Raw genomic sequence first — 27,570 nt, forward strand, 5'->3', positions numbered from 1 at the left:
ATCGAAATCAATCAGGCACTGCAGGTAGAACAACAACAACAGCTATCCTATGCCAAAGCCATTGCCATGGGTAATAAACCGGCTAAAGCGAAAAGTTATGAGGAGGTATGTCCAAACAAGAAAATAAAAATAGAATTGAAAAAAAATATTGAAAATTAAAAATACAAAAATGATAATCTTGAAATATGAAATTATCAGCGTGTGTCAGTGAGTGATTGTCCGCGATCATGTTTTCAAGTGATGCGTTCGCCGTTTGTACTCTGTGTTGTTGTGGGTCGAGTGACTCGGGTATTGTTGAACTGTTTTGCTGTGGTGATTTGAAGCTGTCCGAGAAATCTGTCAGTCAGTGACGTCGATCATGTTTTTGTTTGAAAGAAGAAAATGTGCATAATTTTCATAATTTGATTCGGTTGTGTTTTTTTTTTCTATTTTCTACCTCGTTCCGTGTCGTACTCTACTAATGATTGTGGCAAAAATGGCATGCGACTGTGAAATGTGATGTGAGTCCGTCTTATCAACTAAAAACAGAACTCGGTCTACCAGCTGTGACCGAGCTATAAAATTACACTGGGCAACAAAAAAAAAGTTGAAAATCAAGAAATGAAAAAAAAAAATCCACAGAACCAAAGAAAAAATAACCTCAGTGTGGAACTAAGATCCGAGATTTTTATTCTAAAGAAAAAAAATCGACCTTATTGCAGGACTGATCTCAGGGCGAAACTGAGGTCTGCCGAATTTTTTTTTAGAAAAAATATCCTCAGATGGATAGCGGTTTTTTTTTGTAGAAAAATTTGTCCTCAGTGCGGAAAAGAGGTCTGCCGGATTTTTTTTTTCTATAGAAAAAATTGACCTCAGTGCGGAACTGAGGTCTGCCCGATTTTTTTCTATAGGAAAAAATTGACCCCAGTTCGGAACTGAGTTCTGCCGATTTGTTTTCTATACCTCAGTGCGGAACTATATCCTCGGATGAATTAAGGTCGAGCGAATTTTTATCTATAAAAAAACCGACCCATTTCGGAACTGAGGTCTGTAAAATTTTTCTTATAGAAAAAAAATTTCACCCCAGTTCTCAAAAAAGTTCTGCCGATTTTTTCCGATATAAAAAAATTGACCCCATTTTGGAACTGAATTCTGCCGATTTGTTTTCTATACAAAAAATATTTACCTCAGTGCGAAACTGAGGTCTGCCGAATTTTTTGTCTGTAGAAAAAAAGACTTCAGTGCGGAACTGAGGTCTGCCAGATTTTTTTATAGAAAAAATCGACCCCATTTCGGAACTGTGGTCTGAAAAACTTTTTCTATAGAAAAAAATTTCACCACATTTTGGAACTGAGGTCTGCCGATTTTTTTTTATACAAAAATATTTACCTCGGTGCGAAACTGGGGTCGGACGAATATTTTCTGTAGGAAAAAAACCAGACCTCTGTGTGGAACTGAGGTGTGCCGAATCTTAACTGTGTCTACCGGATTTTTTTTTCTGCAGGAAAAATTGACCTCAGTTCGGAACTGAGGTCTGCGAAATTTTTTTTCCTATAGAAAAACATTTTGACCCCATTTCGGAAATGAGGTCTGCCTATTTTTTTTTTCTATATAAAAAATTGAACTGAGGTCTGGTGATTTTTTTCTTTAGTAAAAAAACTGACCTCAGTGCGGAACTGAGGTGCGCCGAATCTGAACTCAGGTCTGCCGGATTTTTGTTTTTTTCTTATGGGGAAAAAATTGACCTCAGTCTGCGATTTTTTTCTATAAAAAATGTTTTTCTATATAAAAAATTGACCCCATTTCGGAACTGCGGAGGTCAGTTCGGAACTGAAATCTATCGAATTTGTTCAATAGAAAAATTTGACCTCAATGCGGAACTGAGGTCTGCCGAATGTTATTCTATAGGAAAAATGTCCTCAGTGCGGAACCTTCGTGCGCACTGAGGTCAATTTTTTTCTATTGGAAAAATTCGATCGACTTCAGCTCCAAGCTGACCTCCGCACTGATGACCGCACTGACCCCGAATGGGGACAATGTTTTATGTAGAAAAATAATTAGTAGACCTCATTTTCAAACGGAGGTAAAAATTTTTTGCTATAAAAAAAATTAGCCTACCTTCAGAAGAACTGGAAAAAAAATTATTGGAAAAATTCCGACACTTCTAAGCTGACCTCCGCACTGACACCGAATGGGGACAATTTTTTATGTAGCAGACCTAATTAGCAGACCTGATTTTCAAACTGAGGTCAACATTTTTTTACAGAAAAAAAATTAGCCGACCTTCCGAAGAATTGGGTCAATTGTTTACTTTAGAAAAAAAAAAACGCAGATCTCATTTCCAAACTTGGGTGAACAATTTGTTTCCTATACAAAATTGTTGACCCCAGTTCGGAACTGAAGTCTGCTAATTTTTTTGGTATAGAAAAAAATGTCCACAGAATTTTATATAATTTTTTTCATTTAATTTGTTGCCTAGTGTAATTGTAAATAACAACAACACTAATATGTATGGGTATGTTCTAAATATTGTATGACATCTAACTATAAAATGCTAATAATAGCTTCGAAACTTGAGTAGAATTCGTTTAGCTTCCCATTTATAAATTACGAAAATTTGTAATAAATTCGCTAAGTTGTGGTTAGAAGGTAAATTTTTGTAATGGGTCTAGAAATCCCTTCTAGTTTTGTTTTCCTAAAAAAAAAACTACAACAACAGATGATTTGAATGTCATTTGTGGCGCCATTACAGCAGCAACAACAACAGTAACCCAAGGAGCATCAATTGACAAATCTTTGCGGCAAAGGCGAATTGAATTAAATGCGGCGAGCCTGGCTTGATCACCAACAGCCGCTCGATGTCTAAGGTAGTTATTAATCGAAACAACATTTGAAAGGTCGTCGAGAATTTTTTGGTCGGTCGGTCGCTCGCCGAACTTCGTCACTTCTACTACTGAATGATGACATTGATTCTCAATTGAAAGTTATGCGACACGTTGCCGGGTGACATTGAGTTATTATGACATAATAAAATATAGCAACAAAAACAACTACAACGACAAGAGACTTTTTTTCTTTGATTAAAAGTTATTGATAAAAATTACCAAAAAAAAAAAAGAAAAAACAACAACAAGAAAAAGCTGAATTGCTTTGCCTTATGAAAGTGACGAAAATTGAATATTTGAAGATGACCTTAAACGCGTGTCCATCACCAAGCCATTAGATATGGAAATATCTATGTGCGGACTAATTACTAGACCATAAAAAAACAATTGACGAATAATTAAATAACAGTAAAACTGAAGAAAAACAAAAAATCCACAAAAATGGGCTGTGGTTGTTTGAGCCTGCTGGCATGTTTGAAGCGTTTGAAACCATTTCGGAAGGAAGATAAAAAAGTATATACATGAAAAACCTACTCAAAACTCTTATCTCTATAAAAAAAACCGAGGACATTTTTTGTTGTAGAAAAAATCGCATAGAAAAAAATCTGAAGACCTCAGTTTGAAGGAAAAAATTGACCTCAGTGCGGAACTGAGGTCTACCGAATTTTTTTCTGTAGAGAAAAAATTGACATCAGTGCGGAACTGAGGTCTGCCGAATTTTTTTAAATTGACCTCAGTGCGGAACTGAGGAATTTTTTCTGCCGAAAAAATTCTTTTTTTTTTTTTTGAAAAAAATTGATCTCAGTGGGAAACTGAGGTCTGCCGAATTTTTTTCTATAGAAAAAAGAACATCAGCTGCGGAACTGTCGAATTTTTTTCTATAGAAAAAAATTGAGGTCTGCCGAGTTCTATTTTTTTTTTTTGAAAAAATTGACCTAATTGCGGAACTTAGTTCTGCCGTTTTTTTAAATAAAAAAGTTGACCTCAATTCGGAACTGAGGTCTTCGAATTTTTTTATAGAAAAAAATTGACCTCAGTGCGGAACTGAGGTCTGTCGAATTTTTTTCTATAGAAAAAAATTGACCTCAGTGCGGAACTGAGGTCTGTCGAATTTTTTTCTATAGAAAAAAATTGACCTCAGTGCGGAACTGAGGTCTGTCGAATTTTTTTCTATAGAAAAAAATTGACCTCAAGAAAAAAATTGACCTCAGTGCGGAACTGAGGTCTGCCAAATTTGTTTCTATAGAAAAAAATTTACCTCAATGCGGAACTGAGGTCTGCGGATTTTTCTTTTTTCTATAGAAAAAATTGACCTCAGTGCGGAACTGAGGTCTGCCGATTTTTTTTTTAGAAAAAAATTAACCTCAGTACGAAACTAAAGTCTGTCGATTTTTTTTTTTTAGAAAACAATTGACCTTTAAGGAAAAAATTCGGCAGTACTGAGGTCAATTTTTTCTACAGAAAAAAACACAGACCACAGTTCGACACTGAGGTTAATTTTTTTCTATAGAAAAAAATAGTAAAAAAAATTGACCTCAGATTTTTTTTGCGGAAAAAACTGAGGTCTGAGGGCGTTTTTTCTGTAGAAAAAAATTTACCTCAGTGCGGAACTGAGGTGTACCGAAATTTTTCTATAGGCAAAAATTGACCTCCATTTCGCCGATTTCTTCCTATATAAAAAATTGACCTCAGTGCGGAATAGTAGAACTGTACTATAGAAAAAATATCTCGGTGGGAAAAGAGATCGGATGTTATTTCAATAGAAAAAATCCTCAGCTGCAACTGAGTTTTTTACAATTTGACCTCACTTTCATTGGTAAAAGTATCCTATTTCAGTTCCTGAGGTTGTTTTTCTATAGAAAAAATTCGATCTCAGTTTCTTTAAAAATGGGTTCTAATTTTTTCCGAAGAATTTGGGTTTAAAGATATTTTTTCCTTTATTCGAAGAGGTTCCGTCAATGTTACGTATGATTTCCGAATTATTAATATAAACAATCATACGCCCCATAGTACATGAAATAAATATAATTAATACTACTTATACGCACCCTACATATTTTATAATTAAATTCGATGTTTGTGTTGTTCGCAATAACCTTGTTGTTCAGTGTACAACTACTACATTTGATTTTGATCAAAACTTGATAAATTTTTAGGAATTATTTCTAATTTTCGTTTTTTTTTATTTTCAGGTTATAAAAATGGGTACCAATTCGGAATGTCTTAGTGTACCCATTAAGGAGGGTAATGATGCCGAACATGTATTGTATCGCGTTAAACGTGGCTCCACAGTACATGTCCATCCCGATGCTGGTCTGTTGGGAAAGGAAATTGTTCTCTATACCAATTATCCGATGGAGGGTAAGCTGCAAATATTACATCGAGATAACACAATTCTCCAATATTCTCCTTTTCATCCCGGGTTTAGGTCGCAAATTCAAGCGTACGGAATATCGTATTTTATATTGGTATTTGAAAAATGGTACCAAAATCACCACCAATAAATACAATTCAGCCCATGTGGTGGATACGGATATATATACCGAAGTTAAAATGACAATGTCGGGAACATTTCGTTTTTGGTTCCACTACAAAGATTGGTAAGCGTTCAAAAAATAATTTCAAATTTTCAATATTAATTTTAAATTTTATGTTTCCAGTCCTAAGCAAGTACCTGCTGGATCTCTTTACATACAAGTGGAACCAATATTACATGTTGGCCCTATTGGAGCCCAAAAAGTTATACCCTTGGATTCTGTACGTTGTCAAACGGTGTTGTCTAAGCTATTGGGTCCCATTAACACCTGGGAACAGAAATTGCGTGTAACCAAAGAATCTGGTTACAATATGATACATTTTACACCCATCCAGGAATTGGGTGCCTCGAAGTCGGCTTATTCGCTACGCAATCAAAATCGTGTAAATCCTCATTTTGCTCCCTCGAAGGGTGTCAAGGTGACTTTCGATGATGTGGAGAAAATCGTTAAGAAATGTCGCCAAGAATGGGGGGTAAGTAATAAATTCAGAACTCGAAGTTTTTCTATAGAAAAATGTGTAGACCTCAGTTCCGCACTGAGGTCAATGTTTTTCTATAGAAAAACATTTGGTGAAACTCAGTACACACAGAGGTGCATATTTTTTGTATAGAAAAAGAAAATTCTCCAGACCTCAGTTCCGCACTGAAGTCATTTTTTTCTATAGAAAAAAATCGTCAGACCTCAGTTCCGCACTAAGGTTAATTTTTTTGTATAGCTATAAATACATTAGACCGCATTTCCTAACTGAGCTAATTTTTTCCCTTTGGAAGAAAAAAAACGTGGAAAGACTCAGTTCCGAACTGAGGTACTTTTTCCTTTGAAAACAAAACTAGAAAAAAATGAAGGCATTAGTTCCGCACAAAAGTATTTTTTTTCTATAGGAAAAAAATTAGCAGACCTCAATTCCGCACAGAGGTCTTTTTTCTATAGAAAGAAATTGTCAGGACTTTGTGCGAAACTGATGTCAATTTTTTCAGCAGAAAAAATCGACAGACCTCATTTCCGCACTAACTGAAGTCAAATTTTTTAATAGAAAAAAATCACCAGACTTCAGTTCCGTACTATGGCCAATTTTTTCCGAAAGAGGTCAATTTTCTCTGGATCCTGAGGTTTTTTTCTAAGTTCGAATTTTAATTTTCTTCAATTTTTTCTCTCCTTTAGGTTGCCTCCATTTGCGATATCGTCTTGAATCATACCGCCAACGAATCGGAATGGTTATTGGAGTATCCTGATGCCACCTACTCGTGTGCCACCTGTCCCTATTTGAGACCAGCCTTTTTACTCGATGCTGTACTGGCCAAATGCGGTGAAGACATTGCCAATGGCCTGCTCGACAGTGTCGGGGTACCAAAAATTATCGAATGGGAAGGCCATCTGGAATCGTTGAGTTTCCAACTACATACCGTCTACCTTCCCAAGGTCAACATTCACGAACTCTATCAATGTAATGTCATGAAATACACCAACGAATTTATTACACAATGTCGTCAGCGGGAACCTCCAACCAATGTGGCCAAGACGGAACGTTTCGAGGAAGTTAAATTAATTACCGACCCGGAATATCGTCGTTTTGGAGCTACTGTTGATTTGGAACTGGCCATGGACATTTTCAATGCCTTCCATCCGGATTGTTTCGATGAAGAGGCCCGTTTGCGTAAATGTGCCGATACCTTCCGACGCCATTTGGAATGGTTGAATGAGGGGGTGCGCTCTGAGATCCAGGATTATCTCAACTATGCCATTGGCAATTGTTTGGCTGGCATCCGCTATGAACGTGTCCAAGAGGATGGACCGAGGATTCGCGAAATATCCGAAAAGCATAAAATCTTCATGGAATATTTCACCAAAACCAAGGCCTTGGGTAAATCTTTGCAGGAGATCGAAGAGGGCATGTACGGCAAAATGGGTGAATTCTTTATGGCCCACAACGGCTGGGTCATGGGTGCCAGTGATCCGCTAAAAGATTTTGCCGAAAAACAACCCGGCCACGCCAATGTCTATTTGAAGCGAGAACTCATTGCCTGGGGTGATAGTGTCAAACTACGCTATGGACGTCGTCCTCAAGATAGCCCCCATCTCTGGAACCATATGACGGAATATGTTCAAACCACCGCTCGCATCTTCGATGGTGTCCGTTTGGATAATTGCCATTCAACGCCGTTGCATGTGGCCGAATATCTATTGGATGCTGCACGAGAAGTTAATCCTGATTTGTATGTTGTGGCTGAGTTGTTTACGAATTCCGATGCCACAGATAATGTGTTCGTAAATCGTTTGGGTATTACATCGTTGATTAGAGAAGCTCTGTCTGCATGGGATTCCCATGAGGAGGGTCGTCTGGTCTATCGTTATGGTGGCGAACCGGTGGGAGCATTCTTTGTTAATCCCAAACGTGATTTGGCACCGAATATTGCCCATGCCTTATTCATGGATCAGACTCACGATAATCCATCGCCAGTGGAGAAGCGTTCCGTTTATGATTTGTTGCCTTCGGCTGCCTTGGTGTCGATGGCTTGCTGTGCCACCGGCAGTAACCGTGGTTACGATGAATTGGTGCCACATCATGTGAGTACACTTTCTAATATTCATGAAAAAATCAGGCCTATGTGGGTCTCTGAAAAAAAAATTGTTTAAATAATTCAGACTCGTGTAAAATCCTGGCCTATTGTAGATCTTAAAATATATTTAAAAAAAAATCTGTGCCTCTTTTAGACCTTGAAAAATATTCTTTAAAAAATCCGCTTAATAGACCTTTGAATAACATTTTTCTTCATTCTTGTTTCAGATCCATGTGGTCGACGAGGAGCGTACCTATCAGGAATGGGAGAAGGGTGTCAGCTTCACCAGCGGCATTGTTGCTGCCAAACGGGCATTGAACATCCTACACGGCCAGCTGGCCGAGGAGGGTTTCAATCAAGTTTTTGTCGATCAAATGGATCCAAATATTGTGGCCATTACCCGACACTCACCCAAGACCCATCAAAGTGTCATTCTGGTTGCCCACACCTCATTTGGTTATCCTCACCCGAATGCTGGTCCAACATTTGTTCGCCCCCTACGTTTCGAAGGCCATCTGGAAGAGATTATTTTGGAGGCCGAATTGCATATGAAAGGTGATAAACCCTTCGATCGTCCAGTGCCCTTCAAGAAGGATCCCAAGGTTGTGAATGGTTATCAACAATTCCAGCTGAAATTGCGCGAACATATCCCATTGGAAAAATCGCAAATCTTTAGACCCCATCCCGCCTATGATGGCAATGTGACACAATTGGAATTGATTAACTTGCGTCCGGGTTCAGTGGTTGCCATTCGTGCTTCGTTGAAACCGGATATTGGTAAAAACTTTGTTAATCTGCAAACCATCACCGAGTCGCTCCATCACAAGAAGGGTTCCCACTACGAAGAATTGGTTAAGATCGTGGATAAGCTAGATTTTACCGATCTCAATCGTGCCTTGTTCTCGTGTGATCAAGAAGAGCGTGATTTGGGCTTTGGTGGAGCCGCCTATGACATACCCGATTATGGGCCAGTGGTGTATTGTGGTCTGCAAGGTTTTGTCTCCTTGCTAACAGAAATTTCACCTAAAAATGATCTGGGCCATCCATTGTGTAATAATTTGCGTGATGGTGATTGGATGATGGATTACATAGCGGATCGTTTGACACATCACGATGGAACAAAGGCTCTTTCGAAATGGTTAAAATCTGCCTTTGATCCTTTGAAGAAGATACCACGCTACTTAATCCCCTGCTACTTTGACGCCATTGTCAGTGGGGTCTATGAAGTGCTGGTGAAGAGGGTTTACGCGTTAATGCCAGAATCCGTGCGTGATGGCCACGATTTCCCACAAGCATTGGCCTTGGCCACTTTGCAGTTCCTAACTGTATGCAAATCGGCAAATTTGCCACCCCTCAGCCCCTCATTGGCACCACCAAAACCACCACAGCAATGTGTCACCCTCTCCGCAGGTTTGCCACACTTCTCCACCGGCTATATGCGTTGTTGGGGTCGTGACACCTTCATTTCCTTACGTGGTCTCCTTTTGTTGACCGGTCGTTTCACCGAAGCCCGCTACATTATTCTCGGCTTTGCCCAGTGTCTGCGTCATGGTTTGATACCCAATCTCCTGGACAATGGAACCAAACCACGTTACAATTGTCGTGATGCCGTTTGGTGGTGGTTGCACAGCATTAAGCAGTACATCGATCATGTACCCCATGGCAAGGATATTTTGCAGGATAAGGTGTCTCGCATTTTCCCATATGATGACTCCGAACCTCATCCTCCAGGAAAATTCGATCAAGTCCTGATTGATGTCATGCAAGAAGCGTTGAAGGTACACTTCCAGGGTTTGCAATATCGTGAAAGGAATGCTGGCTATGAAATTGATGCCCACATGACCGATAATGGGTTCAACAATCAAATTGGTATTAATCCCGAAACTGGTTTTGTGTTCGGTGGTAATCAATGGAATTGTGGTACATGGATGGATAAAATGGGTTCTTCGGAAAAGGCTGGTAATCGTGGTCGACCAAATACTCCACGTGATGGTTCAGCTGTGGAATTGGTGGGCTTGCAATATGCTGTGCTGAGATTTATGCAATCCCTTCATGAGAAGGGTATTATTGAATATGATTCGGTGACCAGGAAGGGTCCCAATGGTAGGGTGGAATATTTCCTTAGACGTTTCTTATTTTGAGATTCTTTTTAATTTTTTTTTTTAATTTTTATAGGTCAAACCACCAAATGGACCTGGAAGGAATGGGCAAATCGCATTGGTGAAAATTTCGAGAAATTCTTCTTTGTCACCGAAACGGAAAAGGCACCCTTGGCCAACAAGAAAAACATCTATAAGGATTGTTATGGTGCATCACAGCGCTGGACCGACTATCAGCTGAGATGTAATTTCCCCATTAGCATGGTTGTGGCCCCGGAAATATTTAATCCCCAACATGCATGGGTTGCGTTAGAAAAAGCCAGGTAAAGGACAGGACATAATAAAAAGATGACCATGGGAAATATTCGTAAAAATGCTAGGCCTCTGTGGGACCTTGAGAAAACATTATTTGAAAAAAATTCAGGCCTCTGTGGGACCTCAAAAAAAAAAAATAATTTGTAAATAATTTGAAATTTCAGAAAATATTCTTTCAAAAATCCAAGCCTTGGAAGGGACTTGAAAAACTATTCTGTAGAAAATTCAAATTATGGAAGGTCCTTGAAAACTATTCTTTAATAAATCCACACCTTTATGGGACTTTGAGAAAATTTTCCTTCAAAATTTAGACCTTTGCGGGGCCTTGAAAAAATTATCTTTTAAAAATCCAGGGCTATATAGGAGCTTAAAAAATGTTATTTAAATCGCCTTGTGTAAAAAAAATTCACGCCTTGAGAGGACGTTGCAAAAAAAATTTAATACATTTTCTTAAAAAATCCCTGAAATCAATCTTTAAAAACTTCGTGCCTTAGGGGGGCCTTAGAGAATCTTTAAAAATCCACGTCTTGGGAGAACATTGAAAAAATATTATTTGTCCTTGGAAAGACCTTAAAAACCTTGAAAAAATATTCTTAAAAAATGTTTAAGAACCCCAGGCCTTTAGAGGACTTTGAAAAAAATTCTTTCAAAAATTCACGGCTTTGAAGGACCTTGAAAAATATTCTTGGTCCTTGGGAGGACCTTGAAATAATATTCTTTATTTCTTTCAAGACCCAGTTCATTTATTGATTTTGTTTTTTTTTTCTTCCAGAGAACATTTATTGGGCCCATTGGGCATGAAGACTTTGGATTCAAGCGATTGGAACTATCGTGGCAACTATGACAATTCGAATGATTCCACCGATTGTACAGTAGCCCATGGTGCCAACTACCATCAAGGACCCGAATGGGTATGGCCTATTGGTTATTATCTTAGGGCCCGTTTGATATTTGGTAAAAAATGTGGTCATCTAAATGAAACTATTGCAGAAACATGGTAAGTCGTAACTGACATCCCTATACATTTCTTAAGAGCTAACAATGTTTAATTTTTGTTCGATTTCTTAGGAATATTTTGAGAGCCCACTTAAAGGAGATTCAAACTTCGCATTGGCGTGGTTTGCCAGAATTAACAAATGAAAATGGAGCCTATTGTCGTGATTCGTGTCGTACACAAGCCTGGAGTATTGCTGCTATAATGGAGGTAATATATTTACAGGATCCGAGTATTAAGAGACTGCTAAAAATCCTTTAAAAATTGCCTTTTCATTTTATATTCTTTTTAAATAATTTTTAAAAATTCTTTTATTCTACTCTCTTTCTCAGGTCCTTCATGATCTTCACAGTTTAGGCGGTGATGTTTAAAATTCGATGATTGTGTAGCTACTGCCACCAACACGCATGGGATCTACATACATACATATATATAATTTTGTAATAATTCTAAAAAAGAAGCAATTACGATATATATCAAACCTAGAATACCTCTGGATAAGCTGTCTTATGCACTCAACACCATTATGATCGAAATTATAAGTACAACTTTTTACATTACGAATTAATATTATTATACGATTTATAAACGTATTCAAACGTAGTTGATTGTTAAATTTCATCATAATTTTTTTTCTCTCTCGTAAAAGTTGGCCTTTCTATAAAACGAAATAAAAACCACTATAAGTAGTTCAAATTGTTAACTAATTTAAGACGATTTAATTTAAAATAAAATTTATAAAATAAAAATAAATAAATATTGAATTTTTCAATTTTGGAAAATAAGGACCTTAAAAATTTTCCATAGAAAGTACAAGCCCATATAGGACCTTAGAAAATATTCTTTAAAAAATCCACGTCTGGGGAGGACCATGAAACAATATTCCTACAAAAATGTACGCCTTATCAAGACATGACAAAATATTCCTCAAAAAATGAAAGTCTTGGAAGGACTATGAAAAAATACTTACTTAGCTGGATTGTGACAGAACTTTCGTTCCATATCCGATGTAGTCTTCGACTTGATCTTTCCAACGTATTCTTGGCCTTCTCCTTCTGCTTGATCCAGCAGCTGGTTCGCTTTTATATGCCTCCTTGGCTGGGCATCTTCAACCATTCTCACAACATGACCTAGCCAACGTAGTCGCTGCAGCAATGTCGATGTCCGAAAATAGCTGGTACAACTCATGGTTCATTCGACGGCGATATTCACCGTCAACGCAGATCGGCCCATAGATCTTTCGGAGAATTTTTCTCTCAAACACTCCAAGAGCTGCCTAATCTGCTTGTGTAAGTACCCATGCTTCAGATCCGTATAACAGCACGGGTATATCAGCGTCCTCTAGAGTGTGAGTTTGGTCTGGCGGGAGGTGACCTTGCTTTTGAGATGGCCATCACTATCCTTCTCCGAATTTCAAAACTGATGTCATTCGTTTTATGTATGGCGGTACAAAGGTATACAAAATGTTTGACTACCTCGAAGCTGTAGTTCTCAAGTTCCACAGTTGGTCCGAGTCTACTGGACATCAGCTTTGTCTTCTCGCCGTTTACTGCCAGACCCACTTTGGCAGACTTCTTCTCAATTTGTTCAAAGGTGGCTGTTACCGCTCTCAATGTTCGACCCATTATGTCGATGTACTCGGCGTAGGCGAGTAACATGTGTTGCTTGGTGTACAGAGTGCCATTTCTGTTCACTTTTGACTCTCGTATGACTTTTTCCAGCAGGATGTTGAAAAGGTCACACGACAAACTAACACCTTGTCTGAATCCTCGTTAGGTATTAAAGGGCTCCTGTTAAAGTTATCCTGCATAGCCGAATTAATTTACAGGAATGCCAAACGCAGTCATAAACCTTTGAACGGATAGGGCTGTCGAATGCGGCTTTATAGTCGACGAATAGGTGAAATGTGTCGATGTATTTTTCGTGTTTTTTTCAGGATTTGTCGCAGAGTGAAAATCTGGTCAATGGTGGATTTACCAGGTCTGAAGCCACATTGGTATGGTCCAATAATGTCATTGACCATTGACTTCTGTCGTTCACACAGTACGCTGGATAGCACTTTATATGCGATGGGAAGGATACTTATTCCTCTATAGCTGGCACATATCGTCTTGTCTCCTATGCCTGTGCACGGGACACAGGATGCTGAGGTTCCAATCATTGGGCATACATTCTTCTAGCCAAATTGTACTTATTGTGAATAGTTCGGCTTGTAACCCATCGGCACCTGCAGCTTTATTATTCTATATATATTATACCGATTGATTGCTATTCTGACATCATCTTGGCTAGGTGGTATACACTCTGTACCGTCATCTATTATTGGTTCTGGGGTATCCTCTTCATCGCTACTATTTGATACCAGATGTTTTTCAAAATGCTCCTTCCAGATCCTAAGCACGCTGGCGGTATCTGTCACAAGGTTTCCTTCTTTATCTCTACAGGAGGATATTCCTGCACCAAAGCCTTCGGTTTGGTGTTTTACCCGTTGGTAGAATTTTGAAACTTCATTGTGACTCCTGCACATCTCGATTTTCTCACGCTCACGGTTTTCTTGTTCTTCCTTTATTTTTCTGAAAATACGTTTCTCCTCTTTCCTTTTCTCCCGATATTTCTCAATTGCATTACGTGTTGCTACTGTCCGCAGGGTTGCCCTATACGCTGCGTTTTTCATATCAGCAGCATTACGACACTCCTGATCGTACCACGGATTTCTTGATGGTGGTCTTTGGTACCCAAGTGTTGCTTTTGCTGCAGTTTGTAGGGAGTGGGCAATTCTCTGCCATTGTGCTTCTATATTATTATCGGGACCAGGGGTGCTTTCGTCAAGCAGTTGGGTAAGTTGAGCGGAGTAGGATTCTGTTATCTGTTGTGTTTGCAGCTTTTCGACGTCAAATTTCCGTGTTACATTAGATCGCACCTTTGCTGCTACATTAAGGCGGGTGTGTACCTTGGCTGTCACAAGATATTGGCCCGAATCGATATTCGCTCCCCGGATCGATCGGACGTCTAGAACACTGGATGAATGCCTTCCGTTTATCACAACGTGATCGATTTGATTTCTCGTTGTTCGATCGGGATAAATCCAAGTGGCCTTGTGTATATCGAGATGCTTGAATCTGGTGCTGCTAACTACCATTTTTTTTTGCTGCCGCGAAGTTAATCAACCTCATGCCATTGTCTGAAAAAGTATTCTTTAAAAAATTCACGTCTTGGAAGGACTACGAAAAAAATATTCTTTAAAAAATTCACGTCTTGGAAGGACTACGAAAAAAATATTCTTTAAAAAATGTACGCCTTGAAAGGACTAGGAAAAAATATTCTTTAAAAAAACTACGCCTTATCAGGACTCGGGAAAACATTCTTTAAAAAATCGACGCCTTATCAAGACTCCGAAAAAATATTCTTTAAAACATCTACGCCTTATAAGAAATTGGGAAAAAATATTCTTTAAAAAATCTACGACTTATTAGGACTCGGGAAAATATTCTTTAAAAAACCTACGCCTTTTCACAACCTTGTTGTGTAGATTATAAAAAACTCAGCAAAAACCACAAGATTTTTTTTTAAAATATAGTTTCATTTCTTTATTTACAATTCCTTGTTGTTATTATTGTTTATTTTGCATTGAATGTTTTTCACTTCTATATATTTCTAAATCATCTAAACTATACACACAGTTATTTATTTACAGAGAAAATAAATAAATTCTAACATCATAAGTAGATACGCTTAATATTCTAAATCTTAAAACAATACTAAAAAGGTACAAGGTTAGTTTTATCATTCGATTTCCATAATCTATTAGTTTCATAATTAATGCCTATTAAATGCCATGAGAAATTTTATTTCTTCAGATAAATTCAAATTAATCTTCACTATCAATAGATTTTAAATCACGACCAATTTTCATTTCCAAATCTCCAGCGGCATTACCTAAACTAGAGGAACCGGCCAATAAATTTTCAATATTTGGTTCTGGTAGGCAATTATCTTCAGACATTAGATTGGAACGCTTCATGCGATGTGCGTTGTTTTTATTGTCTAGCGGTTGGTGTTGTTGGGTGTTATCATTGGTGGGAGAGTTACTATTTTCGGCGGTTTCATGTAATTGTAAAATTTCTCTTCGAATAGAATCAATGTTGATTTTATCCGTTTCTTGGGTTCTGTTGGCATTATTTGAATTTGTCACATTTAAAGTTTCTTTTGGGATTTTATTATTTGAAATGCTTTCATTTATTTTTGCCTGTGATGCATTGATGAGCAAAGCCAATGGTAATGGTAAACGTTTTTCCAAATTACTGCTGCTATTGCGGGCATGTTCAATTAATTCACCGGTTTTATATGACAAAGGTTCATAGACTGCAGATTCTGGTTGTGCATGGAGATCATTGCTTAAATTTCTATTATCAGTCAATATGGAAATTAATGACCCTTTACTGGGTGTTACGACAGCATTCGCTGTATTGTTAACTTTGTTTAAGTCTTGTTTTTCTTCTTTCACTTTCTCCTCACCTTTGACAGCTTGATCATTCAAAGCTGGTTTATCCTGTCTATCATCTACCTTTTGATTTTGTACTTTACGTTCGATCTCCTCAAATTTCTCTACAACTTCTCCCAGTTTTTCTACCACCAAATTCTGGGTTTCCTGATTTTGTTTTACCAACTCCTCCTTGAGTTCTTCGACTTTCTTTTCAAGTAAATCTTTTGTTTTCTCCAATTCTTCCTTGGTTTTCTTTAGCTCTTCGTTTTCTTGCTTATTTTCAATTTTCATTTCTTCTTTGGCAATTTCTTCATCCTTGCGAATGGCATCATGGTCAATGGTTTGTTGTGGCAATGCAGCTGTGGTTTTGGAATTTTCTGATTTCTTATCCCCTACCTCTTTGTTTTCCACAATTTTAATGTCTGATTTACTTTCTTTTGCTTGAATATTGATTTCTTCTTCTTTAGGGGCAGCTGGTGGCTGGACATTTTCCTCATTTTTCTCTAGCCCCAAATCCGTTTTAACCTCCTCAACTTTCTTTTCCTTTATATCCTCATCGACATGTGGTAAATGTATTTCATCCACCGGCAATGGTGGCGGTGATGGTTTCTCTATCTTCGCTGTTATTTGTGAATTATTATTGGCCTTAATGGGATTTTCCAGACTCTGTTTTAGTCCCTGATTTTTATTTTCTTCTTCAACTTTGGCCGCATATTTCTCTTCCATAGCCTTTTCAATATTTTTAATTTTTTCATCCAGGAGATTATGAGGCGCTGGTAGCTCTGTTGGTTTCAGCAAGATTTCATCAATTTTTGCCACTTCCATATGGGGTCCGGAACTTTTTTCATCAATGGCGGAAAGATTGGCGTACGTACCCAAAATCATAAGACAAAACCCACCAATAATTATTAGCTGGGCCAGACTACGTTCCATGCTATTTTTGCGTATAATTGATCGGAAACAAGCTGCCGGAAACATAACACAAATCGCAACACCAATTGTTGAACCAACCAGACCGATAATTAATTCAACTGATGGAATGGTGAGGGCCACACCCAAAGAGAAAATCACAATGAAGAGGGTAATGGCTTTGAATCTGGTTTCTGGAATATAGGCCGAGGCGTCCATTTGACCCTGAACAAAAAAGTAAAACAAAAAATATACGGGATGAGTTTTTTAATAAAAAGAGGACCTGACAAAATATTCTTTAAAAAATCTACCCTAATAAGGGTTTGAAAAAAATATTTTTTAAAAAATCTACGCCTTAGCTGGGCTTGAATAGACATATTCTACGCCTTATCAGTACTCGGGAAAAATATTCTTTAAAAAATCTACGCCTTATCAGGACTCGGGAAAAATATTCTTTAAAAAATCTACGCCTTATCAGGACTCGGGAAAAATATTCTTTAAAAAATCTACGCCTTATCAGGACTCGGGAAAAATATTCTTTAAAAAATCTACGCCTTATCAGGACTCGGGAAAAATATTCTTTAAAAAATCTACGCCTTATCAGGACTCGGGAAAAATATTCTTTAAAAAATCTACGCCTTATCAGGACTCGGGAAAAATATTCTTTAAAAAATCTACGCCTTATCAGGACTCGGGAAAAATATTCTTTAAAAAATCTACGCCTTATCAGGACTCGGGAAAAATATTCTTTAAAAAATCTACGCCTTATCAGGACTCGGGAAAAATATTCTTTAAAAAATCTACGCCTTATCAGGACTCGGGAAAAATATTCTTTAAAAAATCTACGCCTTATCAGGACTCGGGAAAAATATTCTTTAAAAAATCTACGCCTTATCAGGACTCGGGAAAAATATTCTTTAAAAAATCTACGCCTTATCAGGACTCGGGAAAAATATTCTTTAAAAAATCTACGCCTTATCAGGACTCGGGAAAAATATTCTTTAAAAAATCTACGCCTTATCAGGACTCGGGAAAAATATTCTTTAAAAAATCTACGCCTTATCAGGACTCGGGAAAAATATTCTTTAAAAAATCTACGCCTTATCAGGACTCGGGAAAAATATTCTTTAAAAAATCTACGCCTTATCAGGACTCGGGAAAAATATTCTTTAAAAAATCTACGCCTTATCAGGACTCGGGAAAAATATTCTTTAAAAAATCTACGCCTTATCAGGACTCGGGAAAAATATTCTTTAAAAAATCTACGCCTTATCAGGACTCGGGAAAAATATTCTTTAAAAAATCTACGCCTTATCAGGACTCGGGAAAAATATTCTTTAAAAAATCTACGCCTTATCAGGACTCGGGAAAAATATTCTTTAAAAAATCTACGCCTTATCAGGACTCGGGAAAAATATTCTTTAAAAAATCTACGCCTTATCAGGACTCGGGAAAAATATTCTTTAAAAAATCTACGCCTTATCAGGACTCGGGAAAAATATTCTTTAAAAAATCTACGCCTTATCAGGACTCGGGAAAAATATTCTTTAAAAAATCTACGCCTTATCAGGACTCGGGAAAAATATTCTTTAAAAAATCTACGCCTTATCAGGACTCGGGAAAAATATTCTTTAAAAAATCTACGCCTTATCAGGACTCGGGAAAAATATTCTTTAAAAAATCTACGCCTTATCAGGACTCGGGAAAAATATTCTTTAAAAAATCTACGCCTTATCAGGACTCGGGAAAAATATTCTTTAAAAAATCTACGCCTTATCAGGACTCGGGAAAAATATTCTTTAAAAAATCTACGCCTTATCAGGACTCGGGAAAAATATTCTTTAAAAAATCTACGCCTTATCAGGACTCGGGAAAAATATTCTTTAAAAAATCTACGCCTTATCAGGACTCGGGAAAAATATTCTTTAAAAAATCTACGCCTTATCAGGACTCGGGAAAAATATTCTTTAAAAAATCTACGCCTTATCAGGACTCGGGAAAAATATTCTTTAAAAAATCTACGCCTTATCAGGACTCGGGAAAAATATTCTTTAAAAAATCTACGCCTTATCAGGACTCGGGAAAAATATTCTTTAAAAAATCTACGCCTTATCAGGACTCGGGAAAAATATTCTTTAAAAAATCTACGCCTTATCAGGACTCGGGAAAAATATTCTTTAAAAAATCTACGCCTTATCAGGACTCGGGAAAAATATTCTTTAAAAAATCTACGCCTTATCAGGACTCGGGAAAAATATTCTTTAAAAAATCTACGCCTTATCAGGACTCGGGAAAAATATTCTTTAAAAAATCTACGCCTTATCAGGACTCGGGAAAAATATTCTTTAAAAAATCTACGCCTTATCAGGACTCGGGAAAAATATTCTTTAAAAAATCTACGCCTTATCAGGACTCGGGAAAAATATTCTTTAAAAAATCTACGCCTTATCAGGACTCGGGAAAAATATTCTTTAAAAAATCTACGCCTTATCAGGACTCGGGAAAAATATTCTTTAAAAAATCTACGCCTTATCAGGACTCGGGAAAAATATTCTTTAAAAAATCTACGCCTTATCAGGACTCGGGAAAAATATTCTTTAAAAAATCTACGCCTTATCAGGACTCGGGAAAAATATTCTGTAAAAAATCTACGCCTTATCAGGACTCGGGAAAAATATTCTGTAAAAAATCTACGCCTTATCAGGACTCAGGAAAAATATTCTTTAAAAAATCTACGCCTTATCAGGACTCGGGAAAAATATTCTTTAAAAAATCTACGCCTTATCAGGACTCGGGAAAAATATTCTTTAAAAAATCTACGCCTTATCAGGACTCAGGAAAAATATTCTTTAAAAAATCTACGCCTTATCAGGACTCGGGAAAAATATTCTTTAAAAAATCTACGCCTTATCAGGACTCGGGAAAATTATTCTTTAATAAATCTGCGCCTTATCAGGACTCGGGAAAAATATTCTTTAAAAAATCTACGCCTTATCAGGACTCGGGAAAAATATTCTTTAAAAAATCTACGCCTTATCAGGACTCGGGAAAAATATTCTTTAAAAAATCTACGCCTTATCAGGACTCGGGAAAAATATTCTTTAAAAAACCTACGCCTTATCAGGACTCGGGAAAAATATTCTTTAAAAAATCTACGCCTTATCAGGACTCGGGAAAAATATTCTTTAAAAAATCTACGCCTTATCAGGACTCGGGAAAAATATTCTTTAAAAAATCTACGCCTTATCAGGACTCGGGAAAAATATTCTTTAAAAAATCTACGCCTTATCAGGACTCAGGAAAAATATTCTTTAAAAAATCTACGCCTTATCAGGACTCGGGAAAAATATTCTTTAAAAAATCTACGCCTTATCAGGACTCGGGAAAAATATTCTTTAAAAAATCTACGCCTTATCAGGACTCGGGAAAAATATTCTTTAAAAAATCTACGCCTTATCAGGACTCGGGAAAAATATTCTTTAAAAAATCTACGCCTTATCAGGACTCAGGAAAAATATTCTTTAAAAAATCTACGCCTTATCAGGACTCGGGAAAAATATTCTTTAAAAAATCTACGCCTTATCAGGACTCGGGAAAAATATTCTTTAAAAAATCTACGCCTTATCAGGACTCGGGAAAAATATTCTTTAAAAAATCTACGCCTTATCAGGACTCAGGAAAAATATTCTTTAAAAAATCTACGCCTTATCAGGACTCGGGAAAAATATTCTTTAAAAAATCTACGCCTTATCAGGACTCGGGAAAATTATTCTTTAAAAAATCTGCGCCTTATCAGGACTCGGGAAAAATATTCTTTAAAAAATCTACGCCTTAACTCGAGAAATATATTTAAAAAAATGTATACCTTATCAGGGCAGGGAAAATATTTTTTTATAAAATCTACGCTTTTTAATTATCCCGATAAATGAGACCAATTATTTGTATTTTTTGTGGAGGGACTAAAAAATATTATTCTTTAAGTTTTATAGAGCCTAAAGGCGTGGGGTATTTAATAAATTTCTTGAGAGATTATAGAGCCCATTGACGAGAATTTTTTTCTTGAGGGATTCCCGAGCCTGAAAGCATGCATTTTTGTGATAAGTTTCTCAAGGATTATAAGGCTAATCGCAAGGATTAATTAATTATTTTTTAATTATTTTCTTGAAGGATTGTAGAGTCCAAAGGCTTAGAGTTATTTAGTAAGTTTCTAAAGAGGTTGCAGAGCCTAAAGGGTTCCATATTTTTAATAAGTTTCTTGAGTGATTATAGAGCCCAAAGGCAAGGATTTTATTAATAAGTCTATTGAATGATTATAGAGTCCAAAGGCGAGAATTTTTTTAATAAGATTTTTGATGGATTGTAGTGCCTAAAGGCCAGGATTCTATTACAAATTTTCTTGAGGGATTATAGAGCCCAAAGGCGTGGATTTTTATACCCTTCACCACACTGTGGTACAGGGTATTATTTTTTGTGCATATGTTTGTTTAAAAAAGATTCTTGAGATTCTAAAGGCGTGGATTTAAAAAAAACTTCATCTGAAGACGTACTATAAAATACAATTCTCGATTGTAAACTTATAATACTCACCTTTCGATATAATAAGGAATACAGGCTAGCACGACAAGGAAATATAACCAAAGGGAAACTAAAGGCCACCGATAGAACAAAACCAATTTTGATGACATCACTGCCAAAGGATGGGGATAGGTTAATTAAAATATTTCCTAAAAATAAAAAAAAATCATTAACAAATATTTTATAAATAAAATTAAAAACTACTCACCCGAAAATTTCTGCGTACAAAAGGCAACATAACCAAAAAATCCCACAGCTATATAGACAAAGGTGCAGATCCATGTTGCATTACGCACAATACCGTTCAGCTTCTCCAGACTTTGATTATTTATGGTGGTGAAGACTTCAAAAAGTTGCCTAGAATCAAAACCGACAATTAATTTACCACAAACCAAAAATAAAATCTGCATAATCACCCTTACATTTGACACGACAAAGCCATACTGAAAATTGGTAAACATTGCAGCACTCCACTCGGCTGCCAATATACCACCTCACCGGTCCAATCATTGGCCTTAATGTGTGTTTTCGATTCCAAAATAATTTTGATAACCAAACAAACATAAAAGCCAATCGATGCGGTGCACACCGTTGACAAACTGCTGACATTTTTCAACATACCCAATGGGATAATGCACACCAGCGTTACGCCACACATTAACAGTGTCCGCAAATGATGATAGTCATGTTCGAGTGACAACATTTTCTTAACAATTTGTGGTCCCAAATCGCCGACTACCACAAAATAGGTAATACACGTACCCAGCAGATAACCGATGATGCATAGCTCTACCAACAATTTGCCCGATGTACCAAACGCATGAAAACCTACAAATGTTGCGAAAGCAGACAGACAGTCAGTCAGACAGATATCATCGACATTGCCAACTTGTTGTGTGGTTTGAGAACTGTAAGAACTTACCCAAGAGTTCGATACTTTTTCTTCGTGTGAGCAATGACGTTTTTATGAGATAATGGCAACAGATTCGTGTTACCCAATTGCTGGCCACCAACAAAACAATTGATAAAATAATGCCGCACTGTAAATGATAAACAAAATCCAACAAAAAAATATGGAAGTGTTAATATTTGCATATTCATGTGAATTTCATAAACAAAACACTTGTGGCTACTATAGGGATCATTATGTTTAAAAAAGGTTGTTTTGAAATCTTTGAAAGAATAAAAATTAAATCCACAAATTTAGATGTTGCATAGTGAATATTTTCAATTTCATATTTCTATGGAACCATTTGATATATAAAATTTATTGAATATGGGTCACTAATAAGTGATCTAACCAATGTACCTACATGGGGTAGATGTATAATTTTCTATATTCTATCATCTATCGACAAAAAAAATGCAATATAGGTAAATTTTTGACAACCCCAACTTTTAAAGATCACACCTATTTTTTTGTATTTTATAGGGTTATTTTCCCACCGATAGAGGTCCATTTTGTGGGCATAGCAGCTATGTAAAGCACCCGGCTCATTTTGGATACTTTGAAGGTATTGATGGCATTTTCCAGCGAAGTGGCAGTAATTTCACAAACTCTTTGAGATATGGACCTCAAATCTCCATATCTCTGAGAATCTTGGGTTTCCCATGAATTTTCAAATTCACAATGGTATCTTTTTTGAAAATTCTTTCTTAAATGTAGGCTTCCAAAACTCAACTGGTATCCCTATATCGACTTTCTTTCTACGTAAATAATAAATTTTTGCGGTCGGTCGGACTTCGGCAGAGATATTTAATACAACACATTGTAGGCTCAATTAGCCACCTCCACTCAATATAACACGTCATGCACAATTGCGTGTATATTTAAGAAATATATAGGCTTTGGTGCACTATTTACATAAAATCGGTCGAAATATTCTTTAGAAAAAATCTACGACTTATCAGGACTTGGAAAATTGTTCTTTAAAAAAACCTACTCCTAATCTAGGGATTGTATACCCCAAATGCGTGGATTTTTAAATAATTTTCTTGAGGGATTATTGAGCCAAAACAGGAGGATTTGTTTTATATTTTTCTTGAGAGATTATGAAGCAAAAAGAAGAGGCTTCATGGTGGCCTCTCTGACGTAATATAAAATCCAATTCTGGATTGTAAACCTATAATACATATTGGAGCTAAATCTAAATCTTAAACGATTTTTCGGAATTTAACATAATAGACTCAATATGTTATGGTATTCCAAATTTAGTCTGATTCGGACAAGCCATGGGAATTTAGTCGACCATTTCCAGAAAATCCGACAAAAACATATATGAGAGCTTTATCTAGGTAGGTGGGAATAGTTTCGATGGCTATAGAAATTGGACAGAAAACATATTCCGTGCTAAGGTTGCACTTTCCCAACCATTTTAGGTTTCTAATGATGCTGTAGATTAAAGCAGGTTCCATAATTGAAAAGTAGTTGAGAGACAAGTGGTGGCAAGTGGGCAACCATTAGCCTGTGCCGTCTGTAGGCCAGAAGTGGACAACGACACAGAAGATGCTCAATTGTCTCTGTCTTCTCCTCGTCAGCACAGAGTCTGTAGTAATCAGTAACATCATGGTCCCATTTACAGGTAAAGACCCTGATATTGCAATGACCAATAATTTACTCTAATACATTACTATAATTTCATCTTTTCTCAGGTCGGCCAGATTGATCTTGACACATTGGACCTAGATTCGTTGTGCCATAGTTCATTGGCTCGTTCGTCGAAGAACGCCTCAAAGCTCCGAAAAAGATGACAGATGGGTGTTGATTGAGCCATCGATTGCTGGATCTGTAGATTGAGATCCTCGTCTAGCTAATTCGCCTGCTTTTTTATTACCCATGATGTCACGGTGTCCTGGTACCCAACACAACCGATAGCTGTAAGTGAGTGTTTCTAAAACTGCTCTACACTCGAAGACGGCCTCAGATTTGAAAGTACAGGATTAGATGGCTTTAAGAACCGCCTGACAAAACACAAAGATAGTCACCAGTACAACGATTTCTGCTTCCAGAACCGATTTATAAAAATCTTCACCTACATCAATATGTATGCAAAATTTTGCATGAATCGATTAAACATTGTGAAATGAGTTAATTATGTGGAAATGTGTGAATTTTTTATTTGGGAGCTACATCTAAATCTGAACCAATTTCTCTAATTTCAATATAGTTCGTCCTTGGGCGAAATAAGTGGAATCATAAATGCGACCTGTACTTGGTTTATAATTTAACATGGACAGACGTATGGACGGTCAATCATAAATCGACTCAGTAAGGTATTCTATGCATAGTCTCAAAACTAACAATTGGCCTATCTCGTTTCCTTTTGCCTATTAATTACATATCATCAGCTAAAATGCAAAAAAAGCGTAACTAACAAAAAATTGAAAATTGACTTTTTGAATGTGTATTGTGAATGTCAACTACATGTGTTGACAAAGTTGTACACGTCTGCGGTCAAAAAAGGAGCTTATATTAACAAAAAACAAAAAGACGTAACTACAAGTGGGTTTATTTGATAAATGCAAAAAGGCGTAACTAACAAAAATTGTTATGACTGCCATTAAACTAAATAACTAAATTTGTTAAAAAAAAGTATAGTCTATTATTCGTCATATGCAATATCACCCTGTCGGGCATACTTTTTCATTTCAGATGACATGTTTATAGTTTTCATTCAAAACAGTTTTTTGCTTCTCCTACACAATTATGCTTTTGTTAGTTACGCTATTTTGCATTTTAGCTAACGATATGTACTAAAACATAATGCATAATAATATGCATAGCAGTTTCGGATGTGATAATGTATCAAAGCATTGCTGAAATCGATGAACATTACTATGCATTGATTTTGTTCGGATAGGCTTTGGTTTATAACATTTGTGAAATTCCCCAAAAGCTGATTGATTTTTTTTTTTTTTTTTTTTTTGGAATCCGTATTGATTTTTGTGTATCATTTAGTTATACAATTTTCTCATGACTATTTCTTCTGGGACTTTTTCGATGACTGGTAAAATTGATATTGGCCTATTTCCGCACTCTTGTGGATTGGACGAATAATTGAAACTTTGAGTATATCTGTCTGCAATAGTCGATTCATTTAGGCTTCTATTTATCAGGTCTGCTGTTTTGGTTTCTGATATGATTTCGACTTGAGACTTTTTAAGATGTTTTTGATCTCCATAACGTTTGTATTTTCGATAACAATAATAATTGGTTTTTTTTGGAAGAGTAATTTTATCACTCACGTGTACTATTTTCACAACGTTATCTTTAAATTGTTCTGCAAACTGTTCAGCCACTTCGAGTATGTTTTTATTTACAACAAGTGAAAAAGCGTTAAGTTCGGCCGGGCCGAACTTTGAATACCCTCCACCATAGATATACTGACAGGTACTAGAAATGAAAATATAGGGAACATACCAAAAAGTACACCTATACCGACATGCCTAAAAACGGATTATGTAAACCATTTCCGAAATTTTTAATTGATAATTCAAATTCGAATTTGGGGTCCACTACTTCTGAAACCTCCACATAGGTACTAGGTCTAAATGCGGCTATAGTTCATTATCGAACCTTGCGTTCTAATTTTTTTTTATCTCGCTATCCTCTGCAGGTGAAATGATTGCAACAGAGTCTTAGAACCAAACTCAAAACGCGGAACAAATCAGATAACTATTTTAATATAAAAAAGGGCGTTATATGGGGACTACTCTAAAAAGGGGGCGAATATTAATAATTTTTTGTAGAAATATTTGTTACCATATACGACTACAAAACACCAAATTACAGCAAATTCGGTTGAAAAACGCGCTCAAGAACCCCAAAATACCGAAAATTGGGGGTTCCCTTATATGGGGGCTATCCGAAAAAATTGACCTATATTCATATTTTTTTTGAGAGATTTTATACCTATTAATAACTCAAAATACTAAATTACAGCTAATTCGGCAGAAAAATACGATCAAAACCCCCAAAATACTGAAAATTGGGAGGTACCGTTATATGGGGGCTACCAGAAAAAGTGGACCTATATTTATAATTTTTTGTGGAGGCATTTAATACCCAATATAAACCCAGTGTAGCAAATTTCAGCGAATTCGGCTGAAAAACGCGCTCAAGAACCCCCAAAATACCGAAAATTGGGGGGTACCCTTATATGGGAGCTATGCGTAAACGTGGACCGATATATCCCATCTTCGAACTTGATCTGCCTCCACTATGGTGGAGGGTATAAAAATGGTAAGATGTAAGTTTCACCGTTTCATCTATGTCATTGCATCTCTCCAATTATTTAATTAATGGTTGCCCAAGCTTCTCTGATATTGCTTCTGTTTTGAATAAATTTATGGAAATAATATGAATTTTTTATTTTTCCGATATTTTCTATATAAATGATCTCTTCAGTAACTTTTTAGTTCGTCCGTTAGCCAAGGTTGTCCATTTCTATTTTTGATTTTAAATTTCTTCGATTCAGTGGATTTTTTGATAGATATTACTGAATGTTTTATATATTTGTTCCAATAATGGGATATATCGATCCACTTTTAATATAGGCTCCATATATCGATACTCCCAATGTTTCGATATTTTTGAGTTTTGGTCACTATCGAGTTAAGGTATTTTGACTGTCCACCTCATGATGGAGGCCTGACGACATTTTTACTTGTTTTATTCTAAATCCAATTTTATGTTCAACCGATTTATTATTTCTATGAATTAACTTCAACATCTTATCATTATCATGATTTTCTCGAAAATACCCAAACATTTTTGGCAAGATAATTTTAAATAAATACATAGTAGAGATAATGCTAACGGTATTTTCATTTTTTGTTTAATTCAAAACGATTACGAATTTGTCAACAATTTTAAACTAAATAAACATAGGTACAATCAAAATAAGTGTATGGGTATTATCAATTATATCAACAATTCATCAACATGAATTTGTTAATTTTCATCAAAAGAAGACAACAACAAAAACGATACATAAACAAAAATATTGTCAACAGTCAAACAAACAAACACACATCTGTACATACCTTCTGAAAACAAAACGGCATAGCTAATATGCCGACACCAATAATGCTATTGGCTAGCGTCATAACATAACCGGAATTGGCCAACATTTTTACAATAGTTTCAAGGTTGACTAGCCGGTAGGTCGGTCAGTCGCTTGGTTACAGCAGCAAAAACCACACACAAACAAGATGCAGGTGAAGAAGACAAAAGG

At 36.4% G+C, this 27,570-nt stretch overlaps 2 protein-coding genes across 2 annotated transcripts; one reads left to right on the forward strand and one right to left on the reverse strand.

Annotated features, from left to right (window-relative positions):
* LOC133335950 (glycogen debranching enzyme-like) lies at window positions 1–11,765 on the forward strand. The gene is made up of 10 exons (XM_061544245.1): window positions 1–105; window positions 5,057–5,225; window positions 5,293–5,464; window positions 5,525–5,873; window positions 6,563–7,966; window positions 8,187–10,062; window positions 10,135–10,381; window positions 11,146–11,370; window positions 11,442–11,577; window positions 11,700–11,765. Exons 1-10 carry the CDS (start codon window positions 67–69, stop codon window positions 11,736–11,738), a joined length of 4,656 nt encoding a protein of 1,551 aa, XP_061400229.1. The 5' UTR covers window positions 1–66; the 3' UTR covers window positions 11,739–11,765.
* A 3,470-nt stretch (window positions 11,766–15,235) lies between these two features.
* On the reverse strand, window positions 15,236–27,492 carry LOC133335946 (putative sodium-coupled neutral amino acid transporter 10). The gene is made up of 6 exons (XM_061544240.1): window positions 27,380–27,492; window positions 22,257–22,374; window positions 21,757–22,162; window positions 21,543–21,691; window positions 21,347–21,483; window positions 15,236–16,984 (listed from the first exon to the last, which is right to left on the reverse strand). Exons 1-6 carry the CDS (start codon window positions 27,464–27,466, stop codon window positions 15,236–15,238), a joined length of 2,646 nt encoding a protein of 881 aa, XP_061400224.1. The 5' UTR covers window positions 27,467–27,492.
* Window positions 27,493–27,570: the final 78 nt, after the last annotated feature.

This window comes from Musca vetustissima, unplaced genomic scaffold (genome assembly GCF_032173495.1).
Source record: "Musca vetustissima isolate MV318-11 ecotype Yass unplaced genomic scaffold, APGP_CSIRO_Mvet_v1 utg58325, whole genome shotgun sequence".
Taxonomy (NCBI): Eukaryota; Metazoa; Arthropoda; class Insecta; order Diptera; family Muscidae; genus Musca; species Musca vetustissima.

Bases quoted from the DNA above. Each gene is read 5' to 3' on its own strand.
- LOC133335950 (XM_061544245.1), top strand. From the start codon at position 67: ATGGGTAATAAACCGGCTAAAGCGAAAAGTTATGAGGAG. The intron at 7,967-8,186 runs GTGAGTACACTT...TTCTTGTTTCAG, and splicing joins ATGAATTGGTGCCACATCAT to ATCCATGTGGTCGACGAGGA. The intron at 10,063-10,134 runs GTAGGGTGGAAT...TAATTTTTATAG, and splicing joins GACCAGGAAGGGTCCCAATG to GTCAAACCACCAAATGGACC.
- LOC133335946 (XM_061544240.1), bottom strand. From the start codon at position 27,466: ATGTTGGCCAATTCCGGTTATGTTATGACGCTAGCCAATAGCATTATT. The intron at 22,163-22,256 runs GTAAGTTCTTAC...CAACATTTGTAG, and splicing joins AAAAAGTATCGAACTCTTGG to GTTTTCATGCGTTTGGTACA. The intron at 21,692-21,756 runs GTAAGGGTGATT...TTTTGATTCTAG, and splicing joins ATGGCTTTGTCGTGTCAAAT to GCAACTTTTTGAAGTCTTCA.